This window comes from Podarcis tiliguerta, assembly GCF_965153285.1.
Source record: "Podarcis tiliguerta genome assembly, chromosome: 1".
Taxonomy (NCBI): Eukaryota; Metazoa; Chordata; class Lepidosauria; order Squamata; family Lacertidae; genus Podarcis; species Podarcis tiliguerta.
In genome coordinates this window covers 12183927-12206843 of record NC_139534.1, presented here as the reverse complement: position 1 = coordinate 12206843, position 22917 = coordinate 12183927, and the positions used below count along the sequence as shown (strand labels likewise).

Here is a 22917-nt window from a genome sequence, read left to right as displayed (position 1 = left end):
GAAACTAAACTAACAAGTTGTGGATCAAGAATCAAGTTATATTTAAAATGGTTCAGAACTGTAACACCACTGTGATTCTGTAAAATCTGGATGCTGAAGTTAACTATCGTGCCAAGTCTGAGGTCAGAAATGTATATGTTAATTGCTGAATTTCCATCATTCAGTTGCAATGAGAAATTTCCCAACATTAATGAAGGAATTAAGTCATTCCTAACAGCAAATTAGCTGTTTCCTCATAGGAAGAAGTATTTCATAGGATCCTTGTTCAAAACAAATGTTAAGTTCTGATTCTACAGTAGTCATAACACTGAGACCTTACTAAGCAGACAAGTGGCAAATAATCACAATATGTACATGGAATAAAGCCTGAATAAATAATTATCCAAAAGTTTTATTAAGCATCCTTTCAAAGTTTGCACATTCTTTCTAGCCACATGCTATTCTAGTAACTCCTTCTTTATTTTGTGTACACAACTGTGACCAGTTACCACTAAAGGCTAAATACAACACAGTCTCAGATGACCATGCTGTGTAGTTTTTTTCCTTGACGAAAAGAGATAAGGAGGAAAAATGAAGCAGCTGCTTTTTCCACAGCTATCCTTGACAAACAGATGACTAAAGATCAGTCGGGGGTATCTATTCCTGCTTCCTCCCTCTGATGATGGAACAGGAGAAGGCGAAAAGAACAGGCACAGATGTCACTAAGTGATTGGCTGAAAAGTCTGCATGATGGGTGAGGGGAGAGTTATAATGCTATAATGAGGATGCAAAGCCTGGAACCAAAGTCCCAGATTCTAGATTGCACTGCTGGGACTGAAGAAGCAACATTTCTTGGAGTCCTTCTGCTAAATGTTTTATGGAAAGAGTGAACCATGATACCAAAACGATAGTGACCTATGGGCCACACTAAGACAAACCATCATGCCTTAAGCATGAATGCAAGGTCCCTAGGGAGGAGCAAAGCAATCATTTCACTCCTTACAGGAAGTCCACAAACTAAGCATGATGTGCAAAGCTGGCTGATGTATACTAAAAAAGGTAAAGGTACCCCTGCCCGTACGGGCCAGTCGTGTCCGACTCTGGGGTTGTGCGCCCATCTCACTTAAGAGGCCGGAGGCCAGCGCTGTCCGAAGACACTTCCGGGTCACGTGGCCAGCATGACAAGCTGCATCTGGCGAGCCAGCGCAGCACACGGAAACGCCGTTTACCTTCCCGCTAGTAAGCGGTCCCTATTTATCTACTTGCACCCGGGGGTGCTTTCGAACTGCTAGGTTGGCAGGCGCTGGGACCGAACAACGGGAGCGTACCCCGCCGCAGGGATTCGAACCGCCGACCTGACGATCGGCAAGTCCTAGGCACTGAGGTTTTACCCACAGCGCCACTGTATACTAGAAATGTCAAAAGCCTCCTTGTGCAGAACTGCCTTGTTTTTATTTATAGTACATTTACACCCCTGCTTTCACCATTAAATCTTAGGTAGTGTACATGGACATCTCAGGACATCTCCCATCCAGAAACTGCCTAGCTTCTACAAGGAGTCTGCATATTTCAGCAGAACATGTGGTGACGCCTTCCTCCTCTTCCAGCTGGTTTGTGTGGTGTGATCCACAATGGCAAACACTGAACAACGGAGGAGACATCGGGGAAGCTAAATTTAAAAGATGGAATCATAGCATGGCAGAGATGGAGACCATTAGATCCCTTAGCAAACTGGCAGCTCTCTTTAAGGGACAAGGACAGTCACAGTTCAAGTTTGCCCTTGAGGTTTCGTGTTACTTAGAACCAGCTGCCGGTATCAAAGAAAAGCCTTGTTGAGTTACCACAGGAAAGGCTCCACATGACTGTGGGCGGCAGAGAAGGGCGGCGTGGCTGGCTTTGCTGCGAAGCCCCTTTGCTTCTTCCTGAGATTCATGCAACATCCCCAGACACTCTGCACTCCGCTCTTGCAAGTCATGCAGCTGGAAGAACACAAAATGCCAGTCATTTAGTAGGCAGAAAGAACAAAGCTACTGAAGAGGAGGGGGGAATCGCACGTAAGCCAAGGAAATATTATTGCATTGCACTTCGGTATGTACAGAGAGCAGTACAAAAATGATACCCCTAAAAAAACCCAAAGCGTCACGCAACACTTCAGAATCCAGGACTCCGACTTAATGTCTCTTGCTTTGTCTAAGTAGTGGCATGTTCCTAATTTTCTTCTTTACAGGTATAAGGCAAATGGCATAAAAGGGCTTTTAGCAGCAAGGAAATCTGAAGTTTAAACATGCTGTTTTCAGGAATCGCTTCCTTCTTCAAAGTTGAAGGGGAATTTCCGACGGTTATATTTTTATGTGGAAATTCTTCCATTTTAACAATGATCTGTTTCATAAAATAATCAGAAACATAGAAAACACATATCAATCAGACTAGGCGATTTCAAAATTAACTTTTTAAGATACCTATATCAGGGAAATATTTTTTTCCCTTAATCCACAGTTCTTTGGACATATTAAAATCAATATGTTGACATGCTTTCAGTACTTTTATTTTCCCTTAAAACTTCAGCAATGTAAGGGAAGAGCTGCTTTCAATTTGCTTAAATTTAATATATTAAGTATCCTTTATTGATTTCTTTTCCTAGTCAATTATTTTCCAGTATTAATTACTGGAAAAAAATTCTGAGATATTTACACAACCTGTAAAATGAAAATGGCAATTTTCTTTTTAGCTTTGCCTATTCAACACTGGTCAAATAAAAATAAGCTGAATTGGAGCCAAAACCATTTGGAGTATGGAAAAAATTCCATCAAATATTCAACATTTTCTACCCAACCACCCACATTGCTGAGTGTTTTTCATGGCAGAAGACAGTTCATATTCTCCTTTCTCCTTCCCTCCTCACTTTTCAAATATGAAAGTACAAAGATCAATACCTCTGCTGTCAGCTGTCTCTGGGCATCTTTGGAAGCTTGTAGGTGCAATTTCAACTCTTCCTTTTCAATTACATGCTGAGGGAACATAGAAGATGATTATTTCAGCCTTCCTTTCCAGAATACAGTGGTGCCTCGCAAGACGAATCCGTTCCGTGAGTCTCTTCGTCTAGCGTTTTTTTCATCTTGCGAAGCAAGCCCATTAGCGGATTAGTGCTATTAGCGGTTTAGCGGCTATTAGCGGCTATTAAAGGCTTGACGGATTAGCGGATTAGCTGCTAAAAGGCTATTAGCAGCTTAGTGCCTTAGAAAAAGGGGGTGGGGAGCGAAAAAAACAACCCCAGGAATCGCAAGACATTTTCGTCTTGCGAAGCAAGCCCATAGAGAAATTCGTCCTGCGAAGCACCTCCAAAATGGAAAACCCTTTCGTCTAGCGGGTTTTCCGTCTTGCGAGGCATTCGTCTTGCGGGGCACCACTGTATTATTGAAAGTAACAATCACTTAGCACAAGGAACTGCCCCCCCCCATCAATGGTGGCAAACTGGATCTGACTGGCAGACCAGAACCAGAACTGGCCCACCCTCTACTATGCCAACCTTTCACCTTATCTCATTTGACAGGTGATTGAACTTTGAAGAAGCACTTAAATTGTGCTCACAGTTCTTCTTTTGCAGCCCCTGCTTGAATTCAAGCAACAGCTGCAAAGAACCCATTCAGCAGCGATCAATTCCACTTGGGAGTTCCCGAGTGGAGCTGGTTCCTGGAAGGACCTCCATTTGGTGACTTCAAATGGAACCATCAGCACCTTCCAAGTCTCCCAACTGTTGCCCTGCTAGTGTGGGATAAAAAGGCAAAGGACCCCTGACAGTTAAGTCCAGTTGCGAATGACTCTGAGGTTGCAGCGCTCATCTCGCTTTACTGGCAGAGGGAGCTGACGTTTGTCCGCAGAAGGTTTTTCCAGATCATTTGGCAGCATGACTAAGCTGCTTCTGGCGAAACCAGAGCTGCACATGGAAACACCCTTTACCTTCCTGCCAGAGCGGTACCTATTTATCTACTTGCACTTTTGCTTTTGAACTGCTAGGTTGGCAGGAGCAGGGACCAAGCAACGGGAGCTCACCCCGTCGCGGGGATTTGAACCGCCGACCTTCCGATTGGCAAGCCCTAGGTTCAGTGGTTTAGACCACAGCGCCACCTGCGTCCCTGTGGGATAACCTGCCCCAAATCATTTGATGTCAGGTGTGGGAGAGGTGAGTGTGGCTGGGGAAAAACCTCTTTGCAGGCCGGAGACCTGACAAGCCTAAATTGGCCCATGGACCAAATGTTTCCCATCCCTGCTCTAGCCTATGAGCACACAAACCTCTTTAATTTTATGCTGAAGATCAACAATCTGGGACAAGAGGGATGAGATCTCTTCCTGGTACTGAAGCAGCTCTTCATTCTTCCTTGCCAGCTCCTCACTCATTCTTGCTATCTGAGCATTCGTTTCCCCTAAAATATGCATCACAATACATGGTCAGTTAAGGAAATGACTTAACTAAGTACAGTGGTGCCTCGCAAGACGAAAAGAATCCGTTCCGCGAGTCTCTTCGTCTTGCGGTTTTTTCGTCTTGCGAAGCAAGCCCATTAGCGGATTAGCGCTATTAGTGCTATTAGCGGTTTAGCGGCTATTAAAGGCTTAAGGGATTAGCGGATTAGCTGCTAAAAGGCTATTAGCAGCTATTAAAGGCTTAAGGGATTAGCGGATTAGCTGCTAAAAGGCTATTAGCGGCTTAGATCAGCTGTTAAGCGGCTTAGCGATCAGCTGTTAAGCGGCTTAGGGGCTTGGGGGAAAGGGGGGGGGGAGGGGAAAAAACCCCAGGAATCGCGAGGCATTTTCGTCTTGCGAAGCAAGCCCATAGCAAATTCGTCCTGCGAAGCACCTCCAAAACGGAAAACCCTTTCGTCTAGCGGGTTTTCCGTCTTGCGAGGCATTCGTCTTGCGGGGCACCACTGTACTGCCCATACTAAAATAACATAATAACTGAAGGCTTTCCCAAACCTAAGTTGTTGGGGGGGAGGGGAATCGTAATGAAACAACAGCAAAAGCCAGAATCATCCAAATAGTAAAAAAGCAATCAAGGGAGGAATTCATTCCAGCATCTTAGTCATCAACAGTGCAAGTTTCCCAGACAGAATCATCCCCCCTCTCTGCTCCTGCATGCTGTTCTGGGGGTTCTCCCCATCAAGCCAATTTTGGCAGGAGGAGGAGAGGGAAAGCTCTGTTGTGCTAATTGTTGTCCTTGCGCAGTCATTTGCCAGCAGGGCTCAACAGTTGACACCCACGGCAAGATGGCAACAATCCTTACTCCAGCCCGGATGTTCTAGATTCTGCTTCTTACAGCAGCGCTGGCCTTAGTCATAGCTAACACTAACTGGAATTTTGATATCAGCATCATACCATTGTTTCAACAACCTTGCAAATACTAGTTAACACAAGATTTGTTCAGATTCCAGCCTTGACCACATTAAGGCTGGCAAGGAAAGGTTAGGGCAATAGGCAATTGTGGGGGGAAGGGACATGGGGAAGTCACACACAACCCTGGGGCTCATTTTGATAGCTAGGTAGGTAATTAGAAACATCAGGTCGGTAATACATAAAATTCTTTAGTAGGTTTGTTCTAGGTATGTATGTGCAGAATTGAGAAACTGATATTGGTAAAGCAAACTTGGAGTATCAGTAGGAGATCTACAAGATCTTTAAGTTTGTGTGTCTGTTTTGAAAAAGGCCACTTTAAAAAGGATTCTCATCGGTAAATTGCATAGCAGAGATTATTTTCTATAACCGGATGAGAACAACTAAAAGCTAGAAAGGTTGTTGAGAAGTGGCTCTTTTATTTAGATGACGTTAGAATTCAAAGTTTCTGAAAACCCAATATCTCGCCTACAAAGTTTCAAGGGAGCCAAGAATAATGTAGTAATTCCAGGGCTTGCATTAAAGATGGTATTCTACTTGTTAAGACAGAACGAATTGCAAACTGTATTAAAGCATCAAAAATGTTAGTTGAAAACTTTTAGAAAAATATTATGACTGCCAAGCGTGAGAGATTAGAAAACGATCTGGAATATCATGCTTACATTAGAGAAAGAAAGGTTTGGGAATAAAAACAAAAATGGACCAGCTTTACAGGAGACAGAAATTCAAACAGTAATCTGTTTAGACCAGTGAGAAACTATTTTACAACATGGTATAAATCACATGGTTTATATTTTCTGCTATCACATGGTTTATATTTTCTGCTATTTTCATTTATACGTTTTCATGTTTCTTTACAGAAATGTATTTGCATTGTTGCCTGTGTCAAAATTTGCTTTATGAACCCTTGGGCTGCAGCAGGTTTAGAAAACTTAACATCTTTAAGGGAGGTCAATGCTAATAAGGCTAATTGCTTATACAGATTTATGACATGGAAAGATAGGGGTGTGGCTGATGAGTTTATATTCAATGATAAAAATATTTTTCTTAATTCCTAGGGGAAGAAGCCACCTATAGACTTACTGATCTCTTTGACACAGTCACTGACCAGCTGCTGTTCCTTCTCTTCGTATGTCATGGTTTCAGTCTTCAGATGGCAGGCCTTCAGAAACATTGAGAATTCTTCATTAATTTTAAAGATAGTCCTGCATGTAAATAGATTCTCTCCTCTACCCACTCCCCAACCAATCAAAAATAAGTTCACGATATCCTAAGATGTTGTGAATTTGACAATTAAGTGTGTCACTTGTTTCCATTTAAGCCACTTCCTTCACTTCAGGAAACACCAATTGCTATGAACAAATATGAAGTTGGGTGGTTATACAAATCAACCAACCGCATTCTAAAACAGACACTTCAAAGGAAACCGTTTACTGCAAAAGCTGCCAGAGAAAGCAAGGAAATTAAGATTAACATTTCTGTTTGATCCACCTTGAGTTCAACATACTGCTAATTACCATGGCATTTTCTTTTTCTAATAGGTAGACGTATTTGTTAAACCTTAGCAATGTGTCGCTCTACTTATGTTGAATGTCTGCATTGATGCTTCATAATGCATATTTTATTTTTCTGGTATCTTCGCTCTCTCTTATTTTTCCTTCTGTATTTTTTCCCTTATAATTCTAAAACACACCCACACCCACACACCCTGTCAGAGAAATCCACTAGCCTGAAAACAAATGAAATCACTAATATCATACAAGATGTTAGAGAATATAGCTTTAAAAAATGGAGGTTTTCGTAATTAGTATTTTCATCTGAAATACAAAAAAAGACAATAAGCCTTCAGCAAAAGACAGAAGTCGCTTTCAATCTAAAATAAAGACATGGTAAGTATATAAAAAGGGACGCGGGTGGCGCTGTGGGTTAAACCACAGAGCCTAGGACTTGCTGATCAGAAGGTCGGCAGTTTGAATCCCCACGACGGGGTGAGCTCCCATTGCTCGGTCCCTGCTCCTGCCAACCTAGCAGTTCAAAAGCACGTCAAAGTGCAAGTAGATAAATAGGTACCGCTGCGGCGGGAAGGTAAATGGCATTTCCGTGCACTGCTCTGGTTCACCAGCAGCGGCTTAGTCATGCTGGCCACATGAGCCGGAAGCTGTACGCCAGCTCCCTCGGCTAATAAAGCGAGATGAGCGCCACAACCCGAGTTGGTCACGACTGGACCTAATGGTCAGGGGTCCCTTTACCCTTTATCTTAAGTATATAAAGAATAACCAACTGAACAATGTATCTATGGGGTTTATGAGCCTGAACTCTAAACTAAATCCTCAAGGACCATCTTGGCTGCGGGTTCTGGAGGACCTGCTCTCTGCCTTACAGGCCTTTTCCACCTGGCCTGGAATGGTGGGTCCCTGACTGACTCCAGCTGCAAAAGCTGAGGCTGTTGAAGAAGCCACAGACCATCTTGGCTGTCACTTAGCGCAGACCCAGGTCATTGAGCCTGAGCTTCCACTGCTGCCACCCGCCATGAACCACCATTGGCAGGATTGACAGCAACAGTAGCTATGTTCTGTGCTTATGATATTTTACTTTCTTGTTACTTAGATGTGCATTTATATATATAATGTTATATATTATATTTGACTTCCTTTAGTAATGTTTTATTTTGGAATGTCTAAGATATTTCTTGTTAATGCAACTTTGCTGCATTAAATGTGCATTCTGTGTGGCAGCTGATCTCCTTTGTAATGTTTTATTTTGAAATCTTTAAGATAACATGTGAGCATCCTGTTAAATGCTCTGAATGTATACTTTATATCTGTTTTATTCCGGATTGTTTTATTTGATGGTTTAAGATGTTGTAAACTGCTTTGAAAATTTTCCTTAAAATGAAAGTACTGAAATGAAATGATGATGATGAGGATATCACAAGCTTGTCCTGAGTTTCAGTAGATCCTTAAGATCTGTTTCCCAATTCCAGTTAAGAATGCTTGACAGAAATATGAACGTAGCTAAACTTACCTTTGTCCGAAGAGAAATGTTTTCCTCCTCCAGTTCCCTGAGTTTATCCTGCAATATATCCAACTGTAGAAGACTCTGTGACAGGTTGAAGGACTCATTGAAGCGCAGGGGCGTGGAACAGCTAGAGTCAGTCTCGCTTTCTTCAGAAGCAATGGACACGACACGAAGCAGCTCATCTTTTTTTGTCAGTTCGTGTTGCAGCTGGTGGACCTGATTTCAAACAACTTTTTTTTACTGAACACGGTCAACAATGCACAAAATTGCAACCACCTCCAGTGAACTGGAGCTCTAGATTGGAGGGCTCCGCCCATTTCTCTGCAGTAGCTACCTATGTTGAACTGCCAATTGCAAGATTCAATGAGTAACTCTGCTTAAATAGCTTGCCAAATTCCGCACTGTCCTACAAGACATATTACAGAATTGTTTTTCTCATTGTACATAGGACACTGACCAAGCATTACAACATTTTTCATACTGAATTTGCTGGCTGATTTGACTTCTTCATCACATTATGTTTCTTCTTCTTTTCCAATTTTTTTTATTGATTTTCCACATTTATCACAGAAATAATATAACAAAACAACACACAACAGAGAAAAACATACTACACTACAAAAAACTAAAAACACAAGAAAAAGAATTTATTTTTTCAAATACCTAATTCTCATTACATTAATAACTGTCTTCCTCAAATCCCCTCTAACTGAATTTCATTATATCACCTGTATAAGTTTTCCAAATTCATATTTCTAATGATATTAACTCCTTTCATTTACTAACTTCTTCTCCTTTATTAATATTGTACTCCATAATATTTACGTCCACATATTCATATTCTACCCCTAAGCCTGTTTGTTACTTCCAAGAATTTTCTATTTATCTAAATATTCTTTAAATTTCTTCCAATCCTCTTGAGTCTCCTCTTCTTTCTGGTCACAGATTCTTCCAGTCAGGTCAGCCAGCTCCATAGAGCCCAACATCTTCATCTGCCACATCACATTATGTTTCAAATAAATACACATTTCTGTAGAGGGCTTAGTCTGATGCAATCATCTGATCTTCCACCATACAGCAAGCACCTCCGGCCACTTAAAATGCTTCAGGTTTAATACTACTTACTTTATCAAAGGCTTGTCCCAGTTGTTCTTCCAGAGCTTCATTTTGCTCAGTTAGGATATGGTTCCGTTTAAGCAGGGCTTGTCCAATTCGTGCTGCCAATTCAAGGTCCCGATCTCTCTGCTCAGAAAGACCAAGAGAGGACTTTATGATCCTGCCCAAATTTAAGATCTGCATTTAAGGTCTTGCTTGTGTGTCTGCTTTTAAATTGACTAGGCGCTGAGCACACGAAACAGGGCCTTCACAACGGTAGCTCTGCTGATGTGAAACTATCTTCCAGTTAACATTTATTTGCTTAACCCATTCAGACCTGGAATTCAAGAAAGCCTTAAGAGTTTCTTTTTACTAGTGCCTCTCGTTAAGAATTTGCCTGATCCAATTTGTTATCTCTTATGTGCCTGTTTATCTGAATCTACACACTGGGCTGATAAATTCGTACCAAACCAGTTAAAAACAAACAAACTATTGTTTAATGTGAACAATCATCACAGCTGCACAGCGTGCAGCTAATGCAGTGTTTGAATCATTCTCTTGTGGTTGCCACAACTTCTGGGAACAAGCCAATGCCTATTTTGACATGACGTTCAAATCGAGGCTTGTGGTTTGTAAAAGCCAACATGGCGATTCTGGCACTCAGTCGGTGAGCTCCAGCTGTTTTAACATCCTTTAATAATTATCTGCAGCTCTTTAAAATGTGACTTATTTTTGCCTAAACATTCCCTTTTAATTCTTCTTCTTCTACCAATTCTTGGTAGCACAGCAGTTTATGACTTGAGTCATAAATCTTTTTGCCTGCTACAATTTTTTAAAGAGATCTTGTAACTCAGACACATCTGCTTTGAGGAATGTCTGTAGCTCAGTCAGTTTTGGGCACCTCTAGGTATGTCTGGGAGAGCTCAACATCAGCCATACTGAGCTAGGTGGACTAATACTTTGACTCAGCTTAAGGCAGCTTCCTATGTACAGCAAATAAACCTTAACAAGTACAAAAAAATAAAATAACTGTACCTCAGCCAGCAGATGTGTGACCACTTCAACATCATTACAGTTGTTTGTCACCAGCTCTCGTCTGTCTGTGCCAAGAACTGAAAACCGAAATAACTTTTTAATGTGGTTTAAACAAAACACAGAGGGTTGAATCCAGTGCTCCGCATGCTTCACTCCATTATGCAATGTGACTTGTTTCCTTTCCTCCCCCTCCATGTGTCCCCAAGATCTGCTCTGAAAGGTCCCCCAACTCTCCAGAGATGATTTTAAGGGTACATGGAGGGGGCAGGAGAGAAAGGCGTTCGACTGCGGAAATGGAAGTCCATTGCTGGAGTGTTGGATACCACTCAGAATCCCTAAGTGATACACACTTGGGAACTTCCAGGATACTTGCGAGAATTAGTGGATGGCTTGAAAGACATGTTAAAATGCATATGGAAACCATGAAACAATAACAGTATGGAGCAGTAGAGAGCAAGAGGAATAGGGAAAGCAAAACTTTAGCCATTAGTTTTAATGGAAAGGTTTGCAATGAAAGATTAAGAAAAAGCATGACAACCATGGAAGTGTTAAACAACAAGCAATTTCTACTATCTCGTCATGCAAAGGGTGGGAACAGGTGGGCACTTGAATTACCTTGGGCATGTTTGCGAGGTCCGGCCAAGGAAGAAGGGGGAAGTTCAAGAAGAGCTAGTACGGAAGAACAGAAGAAAAGCAGAAGAGGAAAAGGAAAACATCAATAGTTACAAAACTGTTGTGGTTTCTGGATTTGTGGTTTGGTTACCAAAACATACTTGCTATATATAGCCCTGAATGTTCAAGGAAGTTCCTATTACTGTGTCAGATGTCCTGATGCAGCTGCGGCAATCTGTATGCAGAAGCTCGAAATGGCTCAGTAAAAACTGTACGTCCAGCACCTGGGTCTGAATCCCTTGCTGGACAGAATGTGTGCATACAGCAGATGGTTGACAGAGTTGACTCTGAGAGTGGCATCTACAGGAAAATCCTCACATGCAGCAATATTTGCACTGCACAGTGCCACACAATAGGATCTCTAGACAGAGGCCATGTAGCACAACAACTGTTTACATCTCATAGAACGGAATGGATAACCCCTGAGTCCACGAGGCTCTTTCTACACTGTAGATACACTGTATCTACACTGTAGATACACTGTAGTACACTGTAGTATTCTGGCTTCAGATCAGGCTTTTTAAAAAATGCCAAATTAGAAAAGTAGCTGGGAAACATTTATGCGCAGTTTTATTTGTCAACCATGTTTTCTTATTTTCTCATTTTGCAGATAATCAAAGAACAATGACACAAACAAAACCGCCACCTGCCCTCCTCAGGAGATGAGATTACAGATTACCATGAGGCCAGCACCCCCTAGGACAACACAATTCCAGTCACTTATCCAAATGAATAAACAAATTACAGTGGTGCCTCGCAAGACGAAATTAATTTGTTCCGCGAGTTTTTTCGTTATGCGAGTTTTTTCGTCTTGCGAAACACCACTGCATTTAAACACTGACAACGGCGGGGAGGGGCGGGGAGAAGCAGCACAGCTGCCGCAGCCGGTACCTCAGACTCACCCGCGCATTGTGGCCACTGTGCGACGCGGCTGCTGGAGGGCGGCGGGGCTCAGGAGCGCGACTCCAGGTAGAGAGAGGCGCTGGCGGCAACGGCTCTCTGAGGGGAGCGCGCGAGGGAGGTGGGCAGCGGCGCGAGGCACCAACCGTCTGCGGGAAGGTGGGAGGGAGCCGGAGGAGCGGGGAAGCGAGTGTGCATGTGTGCAGTGACCGTCGCCATGACACGAGAGGCAGGGCCGTTTTGTCTAGCGAAGCAAGCCCTTAGGGAAATCCGTCTTGCGAATCACCTCAGAAAACGAAAAACTCTTTCGTCTTGCAAGTTTTTCATCTTCCGAGGCATTCGTCTTGCGGGGTACCACTGTATATGGTTTAAAATTGGGCTAGCCAAAAAATTTTTGTAGTGTGTGGGAAGTTGCACTGTGTCCTCTTTAGCAGTGTGCAGTTGTAAAAGCAACATCTGAGCTATTGTCACAAACATTTTTAATTCTTAGGAATGTTTAAGTGTATACATGTCACACAGCAAAGATAGATAACTGAACCTCACCAAGCAAAGATGTGACTGCTTCAACATCAATTAACTTTAAAAATGGGTACATCACCTGATGAACACTTAGTTGGACACACTCCAAAAAATGAGTGTTCATTATCCACAAGTATCTGAAGAAACATCATACCTTGTGGTTCTCATTACTGTATGATGTTCAACGGCTGGCAGGAGCTGATTTGATTTCCCACTAAGGCAGAAATTCTATGCACACTTACCTAGAAGTAAGCCACATGGATATAGTTGGACTTACGGAAAAGTGTGTTTAGGATTGCAGCTTAAAAGGTTTAGGGAATGCATCTAATCCAATGGGCACGAAAATCTTTTTAACACAAATCACAGAAGGTTCTGATGATTTACATCGGGTGTGGATATAGGAACATGTTATATAATTTCCATTCCAACAGAATTTCATTTGTAGGCTTCCATAGCATGGAATGTTGGGCTTCTACTGTGAGAAGGTACAGAGAGGAAGCAAGTGTTGCCTCCTCAAAGCAGTTATTGCAGAGCTTACTTACTCAGAAATATGTCTCCCTATACTCAATGGGACTTACTCTTAGGAAAGTGTGCATTGGACTGCAGCCTAAAGTTCCCTAAGGAAGGGCTTGTGGAAGCCAAAATAGAATGAACATGAAAGGATATTTCGCATCCCCCTTATTTCTGCCTGTGGTATAATAATAATAATAATAATAATAATAATGATAATAATAATAACAACAACAACAACAACAACAACATTTTATTTATACCCCGCCCTCCCCAGCCAAGGCCGGGCTCAGAGCGGCTTACAAGCAATAATAAAAACAAGATGAATGATTACAACTTAAAAAAAAAAGTAAAATACAACATTAAAATAATGGAACATTAAAATATTAAAATGTAGCCTCATCGCAGGAGGAGAAGGAAAAGAAAAAAGAAAGAGAGGGAGGGAGGGAATCAAATTGGCTCCAAGCCAAAGGCCAGGCGGAACAACTGTGTCTTACAGGCCCTGCAGAAAGAAATCAGATCCTGCAGGGCCCTGGTCTCATGAGGCAGAGCGTTCCACCAGGCCGGAGCCAGAGCTGAAAAGGCCCTGGCTCTGGTTGAAGCCAATCTAACTTCCTTAGGGCCCAGGACCACTAGGGTGTTGCTATTTATGGACCTTGAGGCTCTCCGTGGGGCATACCAGGAGAGGCGGTCCCATAGGTACGAGATTATTACTGATAAGCAGAGTCTCAAGTTAACTTCTTTTTAGCCTTTTCCTCCCTTCCCCTGGAGAGTGAACTTACTTTCCTGTGAAAGCTAGCAGCAAAAGTATCCTGGCTCTGCTCCAACCAGTAGGAGGAAAAGCCAGTTCAATAGCAAGCAAGCCCTGATATTATCCTTATTGTAAATCCTAGGTGTGCCACCACAGAGCAAATATAGAGAACTGAACCTTAGCAAGCAGAGATTGACTATTTCAACATCAATAATTTCTTAAAAGGTGGGTACATCATTCTATGAACACTGAGCTGTTTTTTCATTGTTTCACTGCTGTACAACTCCAACAAAGAAGTGTTCACCTAGTTATAGTTAACTCACATTATTTATGAATGTTTTGATGCCTTTTTAAAAAAAATATCTAATTTTTTAATACTTGACCAGAAAGGGCCATGGTGATGGATTATGCAAAGGCCACTAAAATGTAGTGGGGGCACTCCCTGACTTACAGAGTAGCAATGCCTTGTGTGCCATAGAGAACAGTAAACACATAGATCGCAAATATTTTTTATGCCTCTATTTATATCCAAATGGCTTACAGCTTATTTGAGAAGAGGTCAGAAAGAGGGAATGAAATAATTCATTTTTCTTAAGGAATGGAAGGACAAATGCCATCACAGCTTAAGTTCGAAGAACAATGCGATGCTGTGCAACCAACAGCATTATCAAATTCTTCAAAGTGCTGTAGCAATTTTGCGTTCTCAAAGCACTTCACAAACATTATCTTCGGGGAATTCTCACAACTATCCTGCAAGATGGGTCAGTAACACCCCTACATTTTAAAAGCATTATATAATGGCAGGATTCCCAGGAAATGGCAAACCGTAGCTTGCCATGCACAAGCAGATCATGTGCATTTTGCTCTTTCACACTAGTGCCAGGAGGAAACAAACCACAATCCCTGGCTAAACATTATGCCCAAACCAAAAATCATGCGTTGTTTTGTTCCATGCTAAACCACAATGGTAATTCAAAATTTGTTCTTTGTGTTTATGATTCACTGATAGGCAAACATGACAAATATGCCACGAATATTGAAAGATCAAAGGAAGAAAAGGAGTCTACGATCTCACTGGGCAAGAGTCAGCCCATTGTATAAACCGAAGCAGCTTTTCAGCTCCCAAGCAGAAGATGTATACCGTATTTTTTGCTCTGTAAGACACACTTTTCCCCTCCTAAAAAGTAAGGGGAAATGTGTGTGCGTCTTATGGAGCAAATGCAGGCTGCGCAGCTTTCGCTGAAGCCAGGAGAGAAAGAGGGATCAGTGCACACCAATCCCTCTTGCTCTCCTGGCTTCAGGGATAGCCACCCAAAGCCTCCTGAGTGCAGTGGGAGCACTCCCGCTGTGCTCTGGAGGCTTCGCGTTGCTTTTGCTGAAGCCAGGAGAGCAAGAGGGCTCGATCCCTCTTGCTCTCCTGGCTTCGCTTCGCTGGAGAGGCGCTGTGCAGCTTTCCTTCTCTGCTCAGCACCCCTTCAGCGAAGCGGGAGGAGAAACGGAGCCCCAGAGGCGCTGAGCAGAGAGGGAGAGAATGTTTTTTTTTTCTTGTTCTCCTCCTCTAAAACTAGGTGCATCTTATGGTCGCGTGCATCTTATAGAGCGAAAAATACGGTAATTTAATTCTGTATCTTATAGGGACCTTCCCTCAAAAGCTAAGAGAGAGAAGGCTTACTAAGACCACTAATAGTGCAGTTCTACTCATGTCTACTCAGAAGTAAATTCTAATGAATTCAATGCAGCTTACTTCCAAGGTAAATGGGTCAGGATTTCAGCCTCTGAGTTTATGGCTGAGGCTAGATTCAAACTGTGTCTAAAGAGGTTGGTCAGGATTACCACCATGCTATTCCAACAGTCAACTACAATTCTACAAAACAATTCCGGATTGATAACTTGTAGTTAGCCCAAAATCAGGATAAAAGGAATCTATGTGAAGTATTTATGTGCCCACTTACCCTGTAGAGTGACAGCTGTAAGCAGCTCTTCATTTTGATTCATGTCCCTGTTGTCTAGTGCCATGTCCGAGTGTATATGGAGCAGTTCAGAATATGCCAAGAAACAGTGCTTGTTCAGTAGTTTTCCTTCTGCAGCAGGCACTGCCTCTGCGCCACAACAACTTTCTAATATTTACTCAAGTTGTCTAGCAAATAAACATTCCTGAACAGTAGTGCCATAAAGCAGGGAGGAGCTATATTGCAATACTATACTATCAGCACAGTGAGTTCAGAGTGCATTAGAAAAATGATGCTTTAGTTCCCCAGATTCAGGACTCTAAAAATATGCAGCATTGCAATTTGATCTAATCCTCCTATAGAAGTTAAATTTCTATATTTATTCTTAAGCTGTAGGTGTTCATAGAGTACTCTAATCCGATGCAATACTGATTCTGCCCTGCTAAATTAATTACTGATAGCTGTGAGCTTTCATTTGGATATATTCTGATGTTGCATTGCTGTGACCATGCAGACCAGAGTTGTTTAAGAATTTCAGGGCAGCAGATCTGCTATGGATACGGTAAATTCACCAAAGCTGTATAATTAGTTTTAAAAGGGAATGCATGCACTCCTTTTTTGTAAATAATAATTTCTATCCTCTACTTTCCTTACATTCCTTGTTTTATGTATTTACCGTATTTTTCACCCCATAGGACGCACCTAGGTTTTTTGGGGGGAAATAAAGAAAAATTTTTTTTCTTCCGCCGGCCCCAGCCCCCAGAACAGGCAGCTCTGGGAGCTTGCGGGGCTGGGGGAGGGGGAAGCCTGAGCTTCCCTCTCCCCCAGAACGGGTCCCAGAGCGACGCAGAAGCTGCGCACAGCTTCGGCATCGCTCTGGCAGCTTGTGGGGCTGAGGGAGGGGGAAGCCTGAGCTTCCCCCAGCCCCCAGAACGGAGCCCGGAAGGGCAGGAAGCTCTGCGTTACCTTCTGGAGGCCGGCGCGGCTTGGCGCCGGGCTCCGGAGGGTCGCGCAGAGCTGCGCGGAACCCGGGAGGGCAGGCAGCTCTGCGCGACCCTCCGGAGGCTGGCGCGGTAGTGAGGTAGTGGTGAGGTAGTGCAGGAGGTAAAAAAATGCCACTAGTCTTACCTTTTAATGCAAGTTCTATTCAACTAAAAATTTAGAATAAGTAGTATGTTGGTTTTTTAGGGGGGGGGGAACAAAAACTTTTTTTAAAAAAACAAAATACCCTCAAATTCTTACCTTAACCAGGTAAACCTTACAATTCCCAATGTAATCAAAGGAAAGTCCATCGAAAGTTCTGTAATGGCGGTCTCCATACGTAGTACACATTGATGGGCAAGGATGGAAAGTACATTCAAATGACCCATGATAGCAGATGCGAAGCCGCGCCGGCCTCCGGAGGGTTGCGCAGAGCTTCCTGAAGCCTGGAGAGCAAGAGCCTCTTGCTCTCCAGGCTTCAGCGAAAGCCTGTATTCGCCCCATAGGACGCACCCACATTTCCCCTTCATTTTTGAAGGGGAAAAAGGTGCGTCCTATAGGGCGAAAAATACGGTATATAATTTATATCCCATTCTATACCAAGAGCTCTGAGTAGTTTACAGAATTTTTAAAAATAGCCATGATCCCTGATGGCTCACAATCTAAGGGCTGTGATTTAGAATCTCAGATCAAGCAATACAGAAACCACATTGAGACATCCAAATGTTACAAACCCAAGCAAAATATCTCTCCTACTTCCTAGCTGCCTATGAATGAGCATTTCTGTGTGAAACCTGTCCCCAACTGTTTTATTATATTTATATTGTTCTGAGGAAGGGGTTAGGAAAGGAAAGAAATAAGAGATTTACATCACTAGTTCATTTCTGCAACGGCTTACTAAAAGCACATGTTATGCTACAATGAGTATTTTGCATTTCTGGTAAAAAATCCCTAGTTATTATTATTTTTTAAATGAGGATAGTAACAACAGAGAGGGGCAAAATATTGTACATTTCAATTTTTCGAAGTTCTCATAAAACTGAAAAAGTAGACAAAGTCAAAACAAGTTACTGATGGGAGTCAACCAGGTAAGTTGTAGAGATGCAGAAAAAATGTGTTGGAATAGACCTGTCGCTAAATCTCCTGGGAGACTGTACTCATTTTGCCTAACTGTTTTTAAGTGAGTTTTGGGGGTGGGAACGATGGGGAAGCATCAGGAAGAAAGAATACATGTATACTTCACATTGCACGAGAAAGTCCAAGGTGGTTATGTGTTCATCTCGAAACTAATCAATTTTTGAATACAATACTATGAGACTAAGATACCTTTTAAGCAGCCATGGATCAACTTCATATAACCAGAACAGCCAAACAAATTAACCCTCTAAAAATACAGACGACTTGCAACTTACAAGGGGGTTAAGTTCTAGAGATAGCACATAGAGCCAAAATAGTGTATAGTCAAAACACACACTTCCTGCACCTCCAGATGTTCTCCCAAATGCAAAGACGGGTGGGATTGATGTTTTTCCCACTGGATGCCCCCTGCCCCTGGCTAAGCATGTAAAGCTGAATTCAAGCAAGTTAGATGTTCACAGGCCTAGACAGCATCTGGAGAAGTAGAGACCTTGCCAACAAGTAGACCTTGCCAACAAAGGTCCGAATAGTTAAAGCTATGGTTTTCCCAGTAGTGATGTATGGAAGTGAGAGCTGGATCATAAAGAAGGCTGATCGCCGAAGAATTGATGCTTTTGAATTATGGTGCTGGAGGAGACTCTTGAGAGTCCCATGGACTGCAAGAAGATCAAACCTCTCCATTCTTAAGGAAATCCGCCCTGAGTGCTCACTGGAAGGACAGATTGTGAAGCTGAGGCTCCAGTACTTTGGCCACCTCATGAGAAGAGAAGACTCCCTGGAGAAGACCCTGATGTTGGGAAAGATGGAGGGCACAGGAAGAAGGGGGCGACAGAGGATGAGATGGTTGGATAGTGTTTTCGAGGTTAGCAGCTTGAGTTTGACCAAACTGCGGGAGGCAGTGGAAGACAGAGGTGCCTGGTGTTCTCTGGTCCATGGGGTCACGAAGAGTCGGACACGACTAAACAACAACAAACAGGTTTAAGTTGTGAGTTGACCATAATTGCCTTTACCACCTCCAGTCCAAGAGTACAAAAGAGCTGTAATTTTTAAGCCTTGTACACAGTATTACAAATTGGGTTTTTGTGGAAAAACACAAGGTTTACTTATGACACACACTTCATTACACATCTGTGTGATCCCATGCAGAAATATGTGCAAGTCATCTGTTTGCATTCATATTTTTCTGGTCTGAAAAAGACAACCCTAGTTTTTAGTTAAAAAATGACCAAAACAATTATTATGCAGCCCTAACCAAATTGTCTTCAATAGTACCAAATTATCTGTTTAGGAAGAGAGAACAGTTTGGGATTTTCAAATTGTTTCCTGCTATGGGGCCAAGCATACTTTTCAAGCTCTGTACATAACCAACATTTCATAAGGTTCTTTTCAACATTTTGGCAAAATTAAGTTCTAAGAATCCAGAAATGTGAACACCTACCCACAGTACACTGAACAATTATTTTTATGATGATAGAATAGCTTAAAGAGTGAAAGTGAAAAACATGGAAATAAAAAGCTGTATAAGTCAATATTTAAGCAGACCTACATTGTTAGAGTTGTATAATCAAGTTATGAAAGGAAAAAAAGATACCAAGGCTCTGTTTATTTTAAGGGTTTTGCATATAACCCAAGGTAATTCTCTCAGTTATAACCAACCATTTATTGCCCCATAAGCTAAGTTCTTTTGTAACTCTGACCAAGAGTTATAAAATGTGAATTGCTACCAGCATTATGCCTACTTTTTATAGTCTGATACATTTGGAAATAAACATATTTCTGGGTGTGTGTACTGAAAATATGTGAACTCATGCAATGCTCATCTGTAATTGCTTAGACTTTCCACTGCAGAACATGGCGTGAAACCAATATGGTTTCATGGATGAGTTATGAGCTTTGACCTGAGAAACTTTCAAGTTTCAGTGCAACCACAAATTCATTAATGAGCACTATTGGTTCTCATTATTATACGGCCTTCAACTGCTCTTAGAAACTGATTAAATTTCACAACGAGGGAGAGATTTTATGCATGCCTACCTAGAAGTAAGCCCCACTAATACAACCAGACTTACATCCGTGTAAACATGTATAGATTGCACTCCTAGCTTGCATTTATATTTATCACAGCGGGGAGAGACTAACCTGTGGCCTTTAAGACGTCGTAATTTCCATAATTTCTGATCACTGGGCATGCCAGCTGGGGGGGTTGCAGGAGCCCAACAATGTTTGGTGCAGAAATGAAAAATGGCTGCATTGATTTCGGAGCTACTGTTCTACAGCAACTCAGCAGAGTAAACAAAAATGCAGGGAACAGGCAAGTGTTGAGCTTTTTTTAGGGGGGATTGCTAAAAATCGCTGCCTCTCGTCTGTCCCATCGCTGGCAGAAGCTGCCAATCACCCGCCCAATTGCCGCAGCGTCAGCCAATCAACACCAGCCATTGCCGCAGCAACCAATAACACGACCAATAGCTGCTGACAGCCGCAGCAGCAACCAATCAAATATCCACCCTATGCATGATCCATGTATAAGATGACCCCAATTTTTTAGCAGGATTTTTAAAGGAAAATACCTAGAAAAGTATGGTATATTGATGCCTCCTGGGACTGTGTTGGGGACCTCAGATATACAGCACTTAGACTGTACGAAATTTCTACAGCCTTGTCAGGTCACTGTAATTCTCACTTTGTCCAGCGTCACAAAGGCCAAGCTGAGGCTGAGCAGGGATTTGATCAGCCTAAGCAGTTCATTTATATTTTTCATTTCAGTCCCTGGCAGTGAGCAAAAGCACTTACTCATGTAACGGATGGTCTCTTCAGAAAGAACTGGAGAAGAGATTTCAGAGACATGACTGTGGCAGCCTGGAGACTGGGTCCAGTCGGCATTTTCAGAGAGACATAAAGAATCCACACGTAACTTGTATTGCGGCAGCTGTTCCTCCAGCATGCTCACCAGCTCAACTTCAGCGAGATCTTCATTAGGACAAACATCTAAAAAGGCATATATATATATAGGCAGGCATCAGGATACCAATCTGCTTTGGGATGAATACTAAAGGAACTATTTATTTGCTTTGCTTTGACAATAAAAGCAGCCATGATAGCTTATCAATAGTGATTTAAACCTAGGCTAGACAGAAACAGCACAATCCTTGGTACATTTAACTAAATAAACACTAATAAATTAGCAGCTTTGTCAGCACCAAACTACTAAAATGCATCTACGTGGGTTTCCCCCCAGCTTACACATTTTCCAGCTGATAAATGTGAAATGCATTATTAACTAAAGAGTAGAAAAGCTTTTATGCATTATTTTATATTAAAGCTGTAGATCAGATCAGATCGCAATTTGGATAAAGGTTCTGTGAGTACATAAATCTTTGCATTAGATTAGTGACCACTTTCCTTTGCAACTCATGTCTTTAAAAAAAAAATATTCTAAAGGAGCAGCACTTTGACTTGTACCGTATAGATGAGGGGTCCATCCAGGCTGTGTAACTATCTGTCCCATTTTTCAATCCAAACGGTTTATAATAATTGGAGTGACAAATACTTTTAAATTTTAGAAACTGCCCTTCATCCAAAAATGGATTCCAGAGTGGTATATCTGGGCCTTTTACCTGATTTTCAACTTACCAGTGATGTTTTCTGAATCTCTGTGGTTGAAATTCATGAGGTTTGCTTCACACTTCAGTTATTTGGAAACCACATCCTGTATGCATATTGTGTGTTGCTCCTTCTCATTTTGGTTTGATTGTTTTGGTTTAAAACCAGAGTAGACAACAGCCATTGGTCTACACTGGCATTACGAGTATGTGCTTCTTTCTTCAGCTGTGTTAGGTCCGAGGTGACACATTTGAAACTTGTGCCTCATTGAATATTGCGATCTTTATGTTATGATCTTGCCTGGATCAGCCATCGTCTTGAAATAAATTCAAAAGGAAAAAATCAGTTTTAGACATTAAGCTGAACAAAATATCAGGAAGCCATTCTATGAAGAAACACAGGCAGGGTTCACAATTCATAGCTCTTACTACTTAAGGATTTTACAGAAATAGTTAAGTCAAGTTGTACAGCACCTACAACTAGCCTCCTTTCTTATGATTAGTCATGTTCAACAGCTGCAGGACTGGAATGGCATCAAGTCTTTTATCTGTTTCCACCGATAAATCTCTCCCTGGAACCATGAATCAACTCCCAAGGACTGTCCACAGGTTGCAGATAATTAACTGTGCCCCAAATATCTTCTTAATTAGCTATGCCATAAACAAAGCTATCATTCTTAAAAGGTAAATTACACAATGTTACACATTTCCCCCAGTTAATTCAGTTCGCAAATTCCCCAAATATATTAAAGATATTTCAGGACAACTTTATGAATCATAAAGTACTACCCGTACCACATTCTTTTTAGGGGTCTGATGCTTTGTATTAATTTAAAGGATAATCCGTGATAATCACATATCTATTAACTGGAACACTCCAAGGGACTCTACTGTACTGAGGGGAAGGAGAGTGAAAGCAACCTCCGCGGCGGGAGGAGGAGGAGCCGTCAACCATCAAAGTCATGCTGCTGCTATGTTTGGCTCCACCCCTGGCCCCTCCCACCATCGCATGTGTGCGACATCATACATATGATGTCATCCCCCCCAATCGCCCTCACAAGCTGGCAATTCTGGTTCTGTATGTGTCATGTTATAAATGTTAGCATCCTGAAATCATAAAGAGAAGTTCTTTGTGTGGATAATAACAGCTATCAAATCTCTAATCACCAATTAACCTCATTTCCCCACTATCTGAATGGTATCTATTCGATTTGCTTGCTTTCAATTTAAAGATGTTGTGATAATTCAAAATCTATACTGGATTCTCAGCATCTTTAAAATATCACTAAACGATCCAGTCACATTGAATATTTATATTTAGCAACCAACCACTGACATCACTAAGTAAATATTAGCTGTATTATTTATCTATAACTACTATCACTGA

General features: G+C 41.9%; 1 protein-coding gene and 1 long non-coding RNA gene across 9 annotated transcripts in view; one reads left to right on the top strand and one right to left on the bottom strand.

The window, feature by feature from the left end:
• LOC310664855 overlaps positions 1–22917 on the top strand; it is a 317431-nt gene that overhangs the window by 12769 nt on the left and 281745 nt on the right. The window lies entirely within an intron of this gene.
• The window catches only part of TRAK2 (trafficking kinesin protein 2), a 39651-nt gene that overhangs the window by 8773 nt on the left and 7961 nt on the right, over positions 1–22917 (bottom strand). For 2 of the 4 annotated variants that reach the window (XM_083407614.1, XM_083407615.1), the window contains 10 exons: positions 21562–21847; positions 20722–20916; positions 11128–11181; positions 10513–10589; positions 9508–9624; positions 8389–8598; positions 6448–6526; positions 4270–4400; positions 2913–2987; positions 1821–1958 (listed from right to left, as the gene is read on the bottom strand). In XM_083407614.1, coding sequence (XP_083263740.1) covers positions 1821–1958; positions 2913–2987; positions 4270–4400; positions 6448–6526; positions 8389–8598; positions 9508–9624; positions 10513–10589; positions 11128–11181; positions 20722–20916; positions 21562–21598 — 1113 coding nt within the window. In that variant the 5' untranslated portion in view covers positions 21599–21847. The remainder of the gene's footprint in view (positions 1–1820; positions 1959–2912; positions 2988–4269; positions 4401–6447; positions 6527–8388; positions 8599–9507; positions 9625–10512; positions 10590–11127; positions 11182–20721; positions 20917–21561; positions 21848–22917) is intronic. The other 2 variants (XM_083407617.1, XM_083407616.1) reach the window with 1 other exon arrangement.